General features: G+C 42.7%; 1 protein-coding gene across 1 annotated transcript; it reads right to left on the reverse strand.

Moving 5' to 3' along the window:
• Window positions 1–447: 447 nt before the first annotated feature.
• LOC311033373 (receptor tyrosine-protein kinase erbB-2-like) lies at window positions 448–13,750 on the reverse strand. Its single transcript, XM_084040729.1, has 15 exons — window positions 13,660–13,750; window positions 12,281–12,432; window positions 12,017–12,197; window positions 11,616–11,756; window positions 9,971–10,036; window positions 9,767–9,882; window positions 9,506–9,647; window positions 9,081–9,209; window positions 6,874–6,997; window positions 6,118–6,191; window positions 5,858–5,948; window positions 5,108–5,310; window positions 4,799–4,928; window positions 841–931; window positions 448–739 (listed from the first exon to the last, which is right to left on the reverse strand). Exons 2-15 carry the CDS (start codon window positions 12,413–12,415, stop codon window positions 680–682), a joined length of 1,683 nt encoding a protein of 560 aa, XP_083896855.1. The 5' UTR covers window positions 12,416–12,432; window positions 13,660–13,750; the 3' UTR covers window positions 448–679.
• Between the last annotated feature and the right edge of the window lie 691 nt (window positions 13,751–14,441).

A 14,441-nucleotide genomic window follows, 5' to 3' on the forward strand; every position in this document is an offset into this window, starting at 1 on the left:
CAAATGAGAAGATTCAGCCACTTTCTAATCTGTAGACACTAGAGTACTTTCAGTTTTAAATATGTGATAAAATGACATTTGATTTGGTTGTTTTAGCTTATGAGGGGGCCGGTGGACACCGGTTTAGGAATCTCAGTGGCTAAAAGACATGACATCAGAGAATATAAACAGTTTTGACTAATAAAAAATAGAATATAAACTACACAATCTTTCTTATCTCACATGGCCAGTATCTCTGCCATTTCAGTCATCATTTTGCCATCTAAACTATGAAAACCTCTCCATGACTCTCTGTCTCCCACCCCCATCAAAGACTGTCAGCAAAGCTAAATTTACCCGTCGTCTCACACACATTCACGCAGCAAACCTCTAATGTGTGTGTGTGTATATCTATATACTGTATAGACCCACACAGGCTCACACATCTTTACAAGAGGATCCAGCACAATCTCTCACACACACACACACACACACACACACACACACACACACACACACACACACACACACACACACACACACACACACACACACACACACACACACACACAGTGATCCAGTTTACGATTGCAAAAACAACACAATGTTGAGTCAAGGCAACGTGTACACACATACTGTACTGGTCATTGTTCTCACACAGAAATATGCATGTAGATGTGCTTGTGTTTGTGATGCACGTTCACTCACGACAGCGTGCACCGTCCTGGAAGTTTCGACACTCTGAACAATGATCTGCACCCTAAATATATACACAGACAGATAAACACAACATTACGGTTGAGTAGATGAAGAATTTTCACCTTTATTTGGCTATATAAGCAGGCTGCATGAACATCTTACCGGGCCATGACAGGAGGCAGAGCCATTGAGAGGTCGACACTCGGCATGACAGGCAACACACAAAGATCCCTCTGTGTATTCACGGATAGACCTGCAACACAAGCACAGCTGGGGTTTAACATAACGTCCAATAACGCAGTCTGGCATTCGATGGATGCATTAATCTGAGGCACCTGACACTGTCATAAGGACATCCATTTTTAGAAAAGGGGGCCCCAGCTGCAAATAACCTCACCGGATGAGGTTCTTCTTCTCTGAACCACGAAGGGCTGAACAATGATTTCGATTATTTTAAACAACAACGAGAAATAGTATTATGACCATATAATAATGTTCTTTCGTCAAAGAAATCGTTTGACATTTTGGAAAATACTCTTTTATTCGCTTAATTGCTAAAATTTAGATCGATACCACTCTCACATCAGCGCAGTAGTGAAGCTACAGCCAGCATTACAGAAATAGTCCTACTGGCTGCTGGTTATAGCTTCCTATTTAAGATACAGATATAAGAGACGTGTTGATCTTCTCAACCAGCCACCAGCAAGAAAGTGATTAGATAAATAACTATATCACTCAGCCCTGAGACCCAAATAACATGGGCAACAAAGAATACAGGGTTCCTGTTCCATCGTACAATTTCAATTACTCCTACTACTAATTTAAGTCAAAACACACGTGAAATGTTAAGTCATGTTTTATGTTGCATGAATATTTTAGCAACATCATCAAACTGCTAGACAACCAATACTAACAAACAACTGATTTATTTTAATGTTGTCTTGTAAATATTTGACTTACATACATGTACATTACACAGAAAATCAGTTCAATTGCTGTTTGGAAGTTGAAACTGGCTGCCCAGTGTTATCACATGCATTTGCCATTGATCTATAGTTACTTAAGGGCACAATTTAAGTTAAAAGCTTTCTGATTGATTTATTGTGACTACATTTAAATTTAGGTCATTTAGCAGACGCTTTTGTCCAAAGCGACTTACAATAAGTACATTTGTCAAAAGAAGGAAACAAAGAAACCACAACGTATCATTGCCGATAAAGTAAGAGCTAAAAATAGAACAAGAGCGACAGTGCTATGAACAGAGTGCTATAGGTAAGGTTTTTTTTACCTATAGCATAGGGGGGTGGGGGGGTTTAGTGGGTCATGCTATGTAGAGTCGAGGTGAAGTCTGAACAGGTGAGTCTTGAGCCTTTTTCGGAAGATGGCAAGTGACTCTGCTGTCCTGACATTAGTCGGGAGTTCGTTCCACCACTGAGGCGCCAGAACAGAGAAGAGTCTGTTTTCAAATTTGTTTGATTTCAGCGATGGTGGTACCAGCCCGCCAGCTAAAGTAGAGGAGCGAAGTGCTCGCTTCGGGGCATGAGGTTTGACCAGTGTTTGAAGGTAGATGGGTGCCGTTCCATTGATGGCCCTGAAGGCCAGTGCCATCGTCTTGAATTGGATGCGTGCTGCAACAGGGAGCCAGTGGAGGTCACGGAGGAGGGGGGTCACATGGGAGAATTTGGGTAGATTGAAGATAAGGCATGCTGCAGCGTTCTGGATACGCTGAAATGGTTTAATCGCAGAGGCCGGGAGTCCGGCCAGGAGAGAGTTGCAGTAGTCAAGGCGGGAGATGACCAGTGCTTGGACAAGGAGTTGCGTTGCATCCTTTGTGAGGAAGGTCAAAATCCTGTGGATATTGTAGAGGGCAAATCTGCAGGATCGGGCCACAGCAGTGATGTTGGGGGTGCAGGATAGTTGGTCATCGAGGATTACACCCAGGTTCCTCGCAGTTGACGACGGCAATACTGTGATGCCCTCGACAGTGACCGACAGATCCATGCGAGGGCAGTCTTTCCCTGGGATGAAGAGGAGTTCGGTTTTATTCAGGTTAAGCTTGAGGTGATGTGCAGTTGTCCAGACAGAGATGTCAGCCAGACAGTCCGAGATGCGAGTTGCAATGTGAGTGTCGGAGGTTGGGGGAAAAGAGAGGAACAGCTGGGTGTCATCTGCGTAGCAATGGTAGGAGAATCCATGCAATGTGATAACAGAACCTAGTGATCTGGTGTATAGTGAGAACAGAAGCGGTCCTAATACTGAGCCTTGAGGGACACCCGTGTCCAGAGAGCAGGGTTTGGACATAGAGCGATTCCATGTGACCTGAAAGGTGCGATTTGTCAGGTATGATGTTGTGGAAGAAACTCTTCAGGTCCAATTCTGTGGCTGGTTCAAATGAGGTTTAATCACTGACAGTGGAGAAAGAGCAATGTCGCAGTTGCCACACAGTCCATTCTACATTCTGTGAGGTGAGGGACAACTTTATAGACAGAACCAAAGGGGCAGGTCTAAACAGTGGATTTACATAGATTCAATACGCGTCTCTCCCAAGAGGAAGAGACGTCCTGAGACAACATAAAGGTGTGACTTCCCTCGGAACAGCTGGGTTCTTTCTACATAGTGTCACAACAGGGGACATTCATGAAGGCCTTGATCAAGTATGTGAGATGAAGGTGTTTCGGAGACAGTCCAGGAAGGGGGACAGATCAAAGGGTCTTTTCATCAAGACGGCAAGGGTTAACACAATGGAAAACAGCTCAGCAGGACATTTGATGTTTAGAGAGAAAGGAACATTATACCAAAACCAAATAAGAATTGTAAGGTAACACAATTTCTTCTACAATGTAAACCAGGTGAGAGCAGAGTCAGTTATGCCAAGTTCAGCCAGAGTAGATTTGGTGGTTGACTGTGTCGAATGCAGCAGATAGGTCGAGGAGAATGAGAACGGAGGAGTGGGATGAGGCTCTGGCGTCTCGCAGGGACTCGGTCACTGTGAGGAGGGCCGTCTCAGTGGAGTGAGCAGTCCTGAATCCTGATTGATTAGGGTCAAGGAGGTTGTTCTGCGAGAGATAGGATGACAGTTGGTTGTAGGCGGCACATTCCATGGTTTTAGAGAGGAATGAAAGAAGAGATACAGGTCTGTAGCTTTGGATGTCAGTAACGTCTAGGGTGGGTTTTTTAAGGAGAGGCTTCACGGTAGCTGTCTTAAAAGCCGCTGGAATGACACCTGAGGTGAGGGAGGAGTTGATCAGGGTGGTGAGGAATGGCAAGATGTCGTGTGAGATGTCCTGGAGAAGAGAGGAGGGAATCGGGTCAAGGGAGCAGGTGGTGGCACAGTTAGATGTAACAAGTGCGTGAACGTGTAGGAGGGGTGAGGAGGGAGGAGAACATGGAGAAGATTTTCCTGGGGTTGGAGGCAGAAGAGTTGATCTTTGCCAGGTAGAAGGCAGATTTAGCTGAGCAAGGTCCTCATGCTGGCCCAATTTCTTCCATTTTCTCTCTGACGCTCGCAACAATGATCTGTTGGTTCGCAGAGGTTCGGACAGCCAGGGAGGGGAGAGAGATGATCGCGCAGGTCGTGAGATTGGGGGACAGAGAGTGTCCAAAGAAGAGGAGCGTGAGGACATCAGGATGGAGGAGGCTTCCTCAGTAGGCATTAAGGAGAACTGTTCTGAGGATGGTAGTGAGGAAATAACAGTTGAGGAGAGAGCGGAGGGAGTGAGGGATTTCAGGTTGCGGCAGCTGGTGACCGTTCGAGGCGTAGAGGGAAGGGGTGTGGTGGGCTTCATGGGGAGGGAGAAAGTCACTAAGTGGTGGTCAGACACGGTGAGCGGGGTAACAGAGACTGCCGAGATGCCACAGGATCTTGTGAAGACAAGGTCAAGTTGGTTCCCAGCCCGGTGAGTTGGTGGAGAGGGGGAGAGTGTAAGGTCAAATGCGGAGAAGAAGTCAATGAATTCTACTACTTTGCCATTAGCCACTGACTGTCAATACAGTCAACCCCATGTTTTGTTTGTTGTACTGTACAACCTGTTTGGGGATTATGACACACTGTTTTATTTGGAACATTATCCCTTGGGTTTTTTATTGATTTAAGCAGCCACATGCACACAAACCTTCTTACCCTTGATAGACGTCACACTGCTCCACGCACTCAGTGCCCCGTTGGAAAGCTTTGCAGGACGCACATTGGCCGGGCCCCGGGCCCCAGCAGCCGCCCTCACACAGCGGATGGCAAACACGCCCCTCTTCCTCTGAAAACACATGCAGGGAAAACAGTATGATGCCCAATCTACTTTCTGGTGGCCTCTCTTCCTCGCCATCACCGCAGATGTTTAAATCTGTTTTAATGTGATTGTTTTCAGTGCCTGCTCAAAGTGCAACCCATAGTATCCACAATGGACCTTGGTGTTGCATCATTGTGTTCACCCACCACAGAGTTGGGCGTCCTGGTTCTGGTTGACGATGCGGTTGGGTCCTTGGATGGGATGGAGGATACTGTCCCAGGGCAGTGAACTGGTGTAGCACAGCTGGGAATTGTTGTGCAACAGGATCAAACCTCCGCTGACGCTGCGTAGTGATCTCAACCCAAGAGACCGGATGTGTAGGTTCTGGAGGGCCAGTGAAAACACACCCCTGAACAGAGAGAGACCTTGTGAGTGACCAGAAATAAACTGTGGGGTCAATTTTCTACAGTCTGTCCAGTTATAGTTATTTTTCTTTCACCTTTAAAAAAAACTCACAAAGAATTCTGTATTACAATAATATTTGAAACATCTTCATATTGTGAAGAGATCAGCCAAACATGACTTGAACCTTGCCTTGACAGGTCAAAGAATGATTCTCTTTTGTTTTCAACTTAAGTTTGAGATGCAATGAAAAGTTTTCCAGGCAGATCTCAAATTTGTCACTTTGACCTGGTTTGAGTATCCAACACTAGAAAGCCTCACATAGACTTTCACTGTGACCCTGCCTGCGTGTGATGCAAGTTAAAGCAGCTGTGCTGGCTAATTATTAGCCTTTATAGCCCTGAAAGAGACTCAACCAAACCAGAGACACAAAGTCAAATAACACATCAACAAAGCACAAACAATGAGGGACATGGATCAAGACATTGACTTGCATTAAAAAATAATTAAGAGAAAAGAAAGACATGCAAGTCAGACAGACAGTTAAGTCTTACTTGTAGAGCATCCGGCCTCTGATCACCTTCAGGTTCTCAAACACACTCAGGTTGGTCCACTCTTCTGGCCATGCATCGATATACAAATAACCTCCAAAGCAAAATCAGACAATATATACTGAAAACACTCTGATATAGGAGACATAGTGAGTCCTGTGGTTCTACATGATTTGACATTACTTGTGAATAACATACAATTTAAAAAACAAATAACCCGATTCTCCTTTCTGGGTAAAACTTCAAAAAAGCAGTATCAGTACCTGTAATCTCCTCTAGTTTCTCAAAGTTGCCCAGCTGCTCGAGGGTCAGACCTGATGTGTTGCTTGCGGGGTCCCTGGAAAATGACAGCATGTTTAAACAACAATTAAACACACAACATGAGGCACTTTATCACGAATTTGTTTCTAAATCATCTTGTAAAATCTCGCTGATGAAATATCCAGTAGTGCCGGTTAGCTCAGGTTTGTGTTTACATTTCACACTTTTCAATGTCAAATTATCTCAGCTTCAGTTGGTGTCACGATCCAGGAATCTTTTATTTAAAGTCTACAGAGCAACTGGTGAACTGAAATGAACACTACATATTATTAATGTATATAAATGTCACTCTTTACTCTGAGTGTATATATGTCTACTGCATTTCCACAAGACAAATTCAAATAATCAAAATGAAGAGAAAAGAGACAAAAGCGGTTACTTTTCTCTTGTTGACACAAAGTTAGTGTAAAAGTGAAAAAGCAATCATGTCTGTGTTTGCAGTACATTCGAGTACAGTAATCTAAAGGGTTTGGCCTGGGTGGCAACTTCCCTTTGACGCAAATATTTGAAGGGTTGAACAGGAGGGATGTGGCTCTGTGGCAGTATGAAGTCTTGGGCATCAAGCTGCTATTTATGGTTACTGAAGCACACATTATTATTCCCATTAAACTGAGTTCATTACTTTATTTTGTCATTGCTAAAGTAACTGTTGTCTAAAACAGTAAGTTTGTTCTCTGTTTAACTGGTGTGTCTCTTACCTTTCAAAGCTCTGAGGGAGGAAGGCCAGACTACCAACAATCTTCTTACACTTGTTGAACTGCTCCACATTAGTGGAGGTTACCATGGTGACGCCATGGTAGTCCATACCCAGACCATAACACACTGCAATACAAATCCTGACACCGGATTATATCAGATTTAAAAATAATCCAGAAACTGAATTAATTCAAGATTTTCCAAGATATCATAATGATTAACAACCCTCCATATAAACCAGGATGTCATCAGCGTAGGATAAAATACAGTGTGGCATATCGGGCAACACTTCCTGGTGCCTTGAGCAATGTTGATCAATATGTATGTCTTACTTGTATAAACAACTGTAAGTGTGTAATATTTCAATCTTATTAACAAATAGTTCAAATTTATGAAGAGCCTGCTATGGAAGGTGGTCAAGTACATCGAAGTTAGTGACTCGAGTATCGTGAAAACACGTAAAACCAACTTTAAAAAGTGTCAACGTTTAACATGTCTAGCAATTGAGGCCAAAATGTTCAACTCAACTAAAGCAACATAACATGAGACTATGTGAAAGCTGCTGTCTGTCTCACAAAGCAGGATTACTGACCTATCCAGTTAACTCCACTAAATACAATCTTGAAGTGAAATAAAATGAAACGCTGAATGAATGTTTTACTGAGTATAAATTATCATAATTATCTAAATGTCCTGATTCATGAGACATGCCCCGGTGTCACAACAACAACAAGGTGCTGCAGAAACAGGTTGGTTCACTTTTCACCACAGTCAGCATGTGATGCATCAGAACATCAGTGCAACACGAATCATAATCACTTGTACTGAAGCATCATATCACGCACAAAGAGAGTACATCACTGAAATTACTCCACAACATTATGTATGAACGTTATGTAATAATTGAACCACAACAAACTGTTTTTCCCCAGTTGGACTTATAGATAGCTGGTGTTTACAGCGAGTGGCCACTTTATTCGGTACACCTTTCTAATATCAGGTGTTGGGACCTCGCCATTAGGACTACACAATGCGGCCTACAAAAGCCTTCACATGCGGTCAGGACAAAGGAACAAAGGAGATAAAAAACTACAACCGCCATTTCAGTTTCACTTCTCACCTGGGCGCGAAGTGCAACGTCACACAACTGGTGCCCTATTGGCTGACAACCACAGGTACCCCAGGGGGTCCCCGGGAGCAGCCGTGAGCTATATAAACCAGCGCCATCTTAAGAACAGCGGCTTCACGAGCTCAGTAAGTGATCTACCATCAGTTAAAAGACCAGGGTCCCGCCGCACGGACGCCAGTTCATTCACGGGCTCCCGTGTGATGGTAATAGCTTACTGATCCTTTGTGTATTACGCGCGCACTCTCTCTCGCTTTGTTCTGGCTAACACACATGTGCACACACATACACCACCGGCCATCTCTCGCTCGCTCTCTCGCAATTCTATCAGACGTCAGTGGCTCCGCCCCTGAACGCTGTGAGGAATAGCTTCATCTGGTGGCTGCACCCGGCCATCTCTCCCTCTCTCTCTCGCTACTCCATCTGACGTCAGTGGCTCCGCCCCTGAACGCTGTGAGGAATAGCTCCATCTGGTGGCCGCGCCCGGCCATATCTCTCATTCTCTCGCTCTCTCTCTCTACACACACGCACACATGCACACGCACACACACACACACGCACACACACACCCCCCACGTCTCTTCCTTTGTTAAGCTTAGCTTTGTGTGTTAGGTAGTTAGGTAATAAGGCTTTGTTAATAGCAGTGTTATTGATTGTGATCATTATAACTGATTTTAATAAATCTTATTATATTATAACTAGCGGTCTCTTGTGCTTGTTGTGTATATGTCACTGGATAACAGCGGGTTGTGAAGGCTAGTGCTTGAATTTCACACCTTTTTAATTAGTTAGATTGTTTTTCTGCTTCTATGCCAATGATCACGATGATTGGCCTGTGAGTATAAAACCTTTATATTGAGACTGAATACAGTTTTAGGTTATCTTTTCCCTGATCCCAGGGTGGTGCCCCGTTTATTCATGATTATATCATGATATTATATTAAATATAATTATTAATATCGATAATCATATTGACATTAATAATTAGCTGTTGATAACCAAATCTGCTCCTGCTACAACCCCAACACAGGCATGAGTGTAGGAACAACGCAAATGTTCCCACAAAGACACAGTGACTCTCACCTTTGGGACAGTCTCCTTCACACTTTTCACACTTTTGCATCTCGTTTCCTTCAGAGTCGGTGGTGACAACTTCCTGATTGGCTTTGGGACAAACCAAAGTACAAGCCACTTCCATAGCCAGATAGTTATCTACAGACATGGAGACAAAGTGTTCAAAGGGTGTCTTTGCAGCAAAAAGAAAAGTAATAAGGTATGATGAAATGGGAAGATGATAGCGTGAAGCGTGTAACCCTGTGTATGCATGGAAATCTTGGCAAAGAAATCAAATAAATAAGCATTATTCCTCCTTCTCCTCTCAACATCTGCTATGACCAAGATGCCCTACAGCAAGGTGCTTAATCAGCAGGTGCACCAGTAGAGCTGCACAGTGGCTGCGTTCCCTGGATTTCATGGAAAAACAAGTGTTGTTTAAAATGAGTTCTCACAAGGACACGTCTTGACGCAGGTGGCTCCAAAGTATAACTTCTTCTCTGGGTTGGCTTTGGTCTGAAAGGTGACGGGGTCGTAGATAGTAGGTGGAGGACAGTTCTCCTTACACACAACGTTGTCGTTGAAGTGACGGCAAGCCTGCAGAGAAGGGGAGCGAGGAAACACGTTACTCAGGAAAGACTGCAACATAATGAGATTACAGTGAACACAACACATATCTTTGTGTGTGTGTGTGTGTGTGTGTGTGTGTGTTTTACCAGACAGTCTGAGTCTTTGGGTCCTGTGCATCCAGCAGCACACTGTATGTGACAGCAGTCGTGGGGAAGGGGACCTTTACACCGCTTACAGCCAGATGCACATTTAATGCGAGTCACTTTGAACAAGGATGAAAGGGGAACATTTTCAGCTGCATTTCACCCAAATAGTGTCACTTTCATACTCTGCTCATGATGTTAACTCACAGGTCTGGCAGTCCTGCGCCGTTTCTCCCCAGCAGCCTCCCGCACATACTGATGAACAATTTGGACCTGGGCCAAACGATGACAACAAACAAGCAGGGCTGAGCAATCATCCCACAGTTTAATGAGAGTTTACTGCTACACAACCTGTGCGGCCGAACTTAAGACACTAATAATCTTCTTCAGAACTGCGAGTCAGAGGGTCATATTGAATAGAATAGAATTGCACACGTGCTCGCAGTTACAATGCTAACACATCGATGTTGAGCAGTTCAAATTAACCTGTCTTAGTTTAGCCGTTTAGCTTAGCTAATTAGCCCTAAACACAAAACACATTGATGGGATTGTCATTACGGTCATTCTGTGTCATTTCATAAAATTTCTGAAAATCTTCCCACCTGACCATCTCAGAATGTCCTGAAAAAATTCAAGTACAAAGACACACTTGTTAATAGGACAAATCCAAAATATGAGGTCTCTACTGTCAACAGTTTTCTCATGAAACATCATTGAATGAAGGGTAGTTTAGACGGTTTTTGGCATCATACTCTGAAAAGCCATTTTTAAACAGCAATATCTGGAAAACTATCTCACCTGTGGCCTTTAAAATTTCTACAGTGTATATCTGTTACTAATAGCCTCCAGATATGGAATATCAGGGGTGTAGCTCAATGATAACCTAGTATGGTAGGTACTTAAAATGTGGCTTGTTGAAATAAAGTAGTACATTTGAAGAGTGGCTGATCCCCGATTTTTGCAGATAAAAGAATTCTATCACTTCTGCCTTGATCTCTGGTGTTAGCTTAAACATTCTACAAAATATGGTTTCTCTCAGATGATTAGTTTCACAGATATTAAGGCTCAAAAATTGAAGTAAACACATCTTTGCCCAACTTCATAGTCATATTCCAAAAAACTGACAACAAGTATCAGGTCCAAACTTACTTTTTTGAAACTACCCTTCATTCAATGATGTTTCATGAGAAAACTGTTGATAGTAGAGACCTAATATTTTGGATTTGTCCTATTAACAAGTGTGTCTTTGTACTTGAATTTTTTCAGGACATTCTGAGATGGTCAGGTGGGAGGCATTTGATGAAATGACACGGAATGACCCATTAGCTTTGAAAGTATTTAGGCATAATAAAGTATTGGGCATAGAAGATTCCTAAAGTCAAATATGACAATAGAATGCATCCACGACGACTCGAGCGACATCGTTAGTGCTGCCACTAAACTAAACATTAAACTATCGCCATGGTAATCTACATCCAAATCACACCGTCGCCATTCATGTCACAATCATGACAATAATAGAAATGTACAATGTTAATCTATCATGACAATAAGTTTGTGTTGCCATCATCTCCCCTCCCACCACCACCACTCAGGCCTGATGGCCACAACGTGATGCTCTTTCCCCCTCTCTCTTTTTCCCTCTTCGTGTGTACGTGTGCATATGCGTGAATTATGTCAGAGGGAGAATGATACAATTGCTGATTATTCCTCAATCATTTTTCGAGGCCCCGAAAATGTCATTCGGGACAGCCCTACCTTTACATAATGTACTATCCCGTCTACTGTTTTGTGTTATCAGTGGCACACTGGAAACAAGTTCAATACTTCAATCAGTCAATCAGATGCTCACAATCAGGGGCCCGAGGCTGTAGTTGGTGCTTGATGGTGTTGCCTTTATACTCGTCCAAAATGTCCCTCCAAACAACGTGCTGGGGGTCTGGGAAGCACAGCTGGGGGTTCCCCCAAATATACACCACACCCAACTGGATCTCTGCAGGGGAAACAATGTGCAAGAGGAGCTCATACATTCACTGTTCCACTAGATTACAGACGCTGGATAAGGAGGGCACTAGACGATTGCAATAAACAGAAGAACATATTTGACTTCTCTTAACAGGTTTAAAGATGAAGATGTTGATAAAACAATTAAGTCACAACAAATCAAACATACAGTCCCAACTCTTGTCCAGTCCAGATAGGTCATACTGGGTTTGGGCATCAACACTGAGCTCTACTGTGCTGTTATCTGACCTGTGAGGCTACGAAGCCGGAGCGTCCGGAGCCCCTGTCCACCCAGAGTGTTATCCAGCACAGCCAGGGCGTAGCTGGAGTTGTACAGCTGGCTGCCTCTTATGATACGAAGGTTGTCCAAAGGCAACAGACTCACTGACACATGAGCTACAAGGACATAGCCTTGTACCTCCACGATCCCCTAAAGGAGGGATGAAGAGAACACAAAAGGATGAGTTTATGTATGTTAAGGAGCCATCATTACAGAAAAAACAGTGTATGTACCTGTAGGAAGGAGAGGTCAGGGGTTCCATGAAGGTGTGTGATCTCTAGGTTGCCGTGGACGACTTGGCAGCCAGTGTAGAGCAGCTTCAGGGTCTCGTAGTGATTTTCCAGGCTGGAGGGCAGGGCCAGCTTCATGTCTGTCCCAAGGCATACTGCAACACAGATAACATATGACCCCAACTTCATCCTGCACGTCAAATTCATTGCTCAACATCAGTGATGCCGTTTAGTCGCTAATGGTATTTTATAATCATTTCAAGCATTTGGAACAAACAACAATAACAATATATATTAAAAATAGAAGAAGAAAAAAACACATGAAAGGACACAAAAATCAACCTCATTAATACAGAGAATATTTATCAGACTTTATTAGACGAACTACCTTTGACAACTTCATTAATTATAGTTGCTTAATTGAATTTCTGCATTATTACAACAAAATGTGGTTAACTGGTGCATCAGCAGGATTGTGAAACATCTGAATGATCCAATTTAAGAACCTAATAAAGGAAAAACTCCAGTGTGTGACTATTGGCTCTGTTTGTTTGTGTCGTGGTGCTGTTATGGGTAGCAGCGAATAAAAGACACTTGAGAATACGTTTTAAAAAAACTCATATTAGTCATTTTAGAAGTAAAGGGGACTTCATCCAAAACTAAAATAGGAGTAAATGTCATGTTGTCGTGCACTGGCCTATTTCCTCTCAGATGCATGCTGATAAAAGCTGTCAAGTACGTATCAATAACGACCATATTAGGAATTCTCAGTTACTGATGTCAATATTTATTACCATCAGTTTTTTAAATGCTTTTAAAATTGTTTGACCCAGTTTAGTGATATCTGGCTCAGAAGCAGATATCTACAGCCAAAAGTTGCATCTTGAATTTGATTTTTGATGTTCATACCTCAAAACATAATGTTCTGCTTTAACACAAGAAAGGGAAGCTCAGCAAATCCTAACATTGGAGAAGCTGGAATAAAATGCATATTTGCCTGAAAATGAATTTCTACTAACTACTAAATGAGAAGATGAAGAGTTGATGTTTGTTTTTGTTTTTTTAAAAGGGGGTGAAAGGCCAACATTATTCTAGATATATAGAGAGAGATGAGATCTCACATGAAAATACAGTATAAGTCTATTAAGTGTATTAAGTCTATTTCTATGGGCGCAAAATAAACCAGCAGAACTGTCTTGCAAACGTAGTTTGCAGTTTTCAGTTGGCTCTTGTTTTACTGGCATGCACTCAAGCTCCGAGTGTGACAAGTGCTCGAACAAAACCCCGCATCCTCTACTTGCGTATTCCGCGCAGACGGAGTGTCTGTTTGGCACAAAACAAAGAAAAAGAAAACGCGAGGAAAAGCTGTAAAAGTCACCCACCTTCTCTGGCCAGCGCGGCCGTCACCACGAGCAGCACGGCCCCGGGTTAGTTGTGGAGTTTTTTTTTGGCACCTTTGGTAGCTGTTCGTTTCTCAATCTCAGTGACTTCCTCCCTGGAATTCCGTGCCTGTTGGTAGTAAAGCGTGACAGCGCGCCACTCCCCCGCCTTTACTTTAAACTGTGCTCCAACATACTGTATATATGCTGCTCTAGTGCAACAATTCTGATATACTAGTCATTATTTCAGAAATAATTAAGAAATATTTTGAGATACTGAGTTCTTAATTTCATAAAATTTCTTTTTTTTCTTAACAGTGGCAGAAATGGGCTTCCATACTGTGCAAATGATGAGACGACAGAAAGTGACATCATAGCTCGTTTTGAAGCCAAAGCCAATCATGGTTGAACATAACAAAAATGTGATTTAGAAACTTGAAGCTGGACTTTCAACAACTTGAAATGAACAATATTTGTACTATATTATATAAATGTATGATTTATTTAAAGCATGTGTCTCAAAACAAATTAAAAAAGAAACTTGGCACACAGAACTGTTAATTTAATCATCCTATCTATCTTCACAAGTAAAGTGATCAAGTAATGAAATATAATGTACCAAACAGCAGGAGAGGAGAAAGTATTCAGCTCCTTTATTTAAGTAGTCAAATAACTGTATAAAAGTTGAGGGTGAGAAAAAAATGCAAAGTATTCAGTTTTTTTTTTACAAGAAAAAAACCCTCACATGAGCCATCTGTATACCATCCGAAGATGCTCTGGATTGG

The sequence above is a fragment of the Eutrigla gurnardus genome, assembly GCF_963514095.1.
Source record: "Eutrigla gurnardus genome assembly, chromosome: 22".
Classification (NCBI taxonomy): Eukaryota; Metazoa; Chordata; class Actinopteri; order Perciformes; family Triglidae; genus Eutrigla; species Eutrigla gurnardus.

What these genes read in the sequence shown, in the direction of transcription:
- LOC311033373 (XM_084040729.1), bottom strand. Translation starts at nt 12,415, where the DNA reads ATGAAGCTGGCCCTGCCCTCCAGCCTGGAAAATCACTACGAGACCCTG. An exon ending in ACAGCCTCGGGCCCCTGATT is followed by an intron (nt 10,037 to 11,615) that starts GTGAGCATCTGA and finishes CGTTTGGCCCAG; the next exon opens with GTCCAAATTGTTCATCAGTA. An exon ending in CTGCCTCCTGTCATGGCCCG is followed by an intron (nt 740 to 840) that starts GTAAGATGTTCA and finishes GTATATATTTAG; the next exon opens with GGTGCAGATCATTGTTCAGA.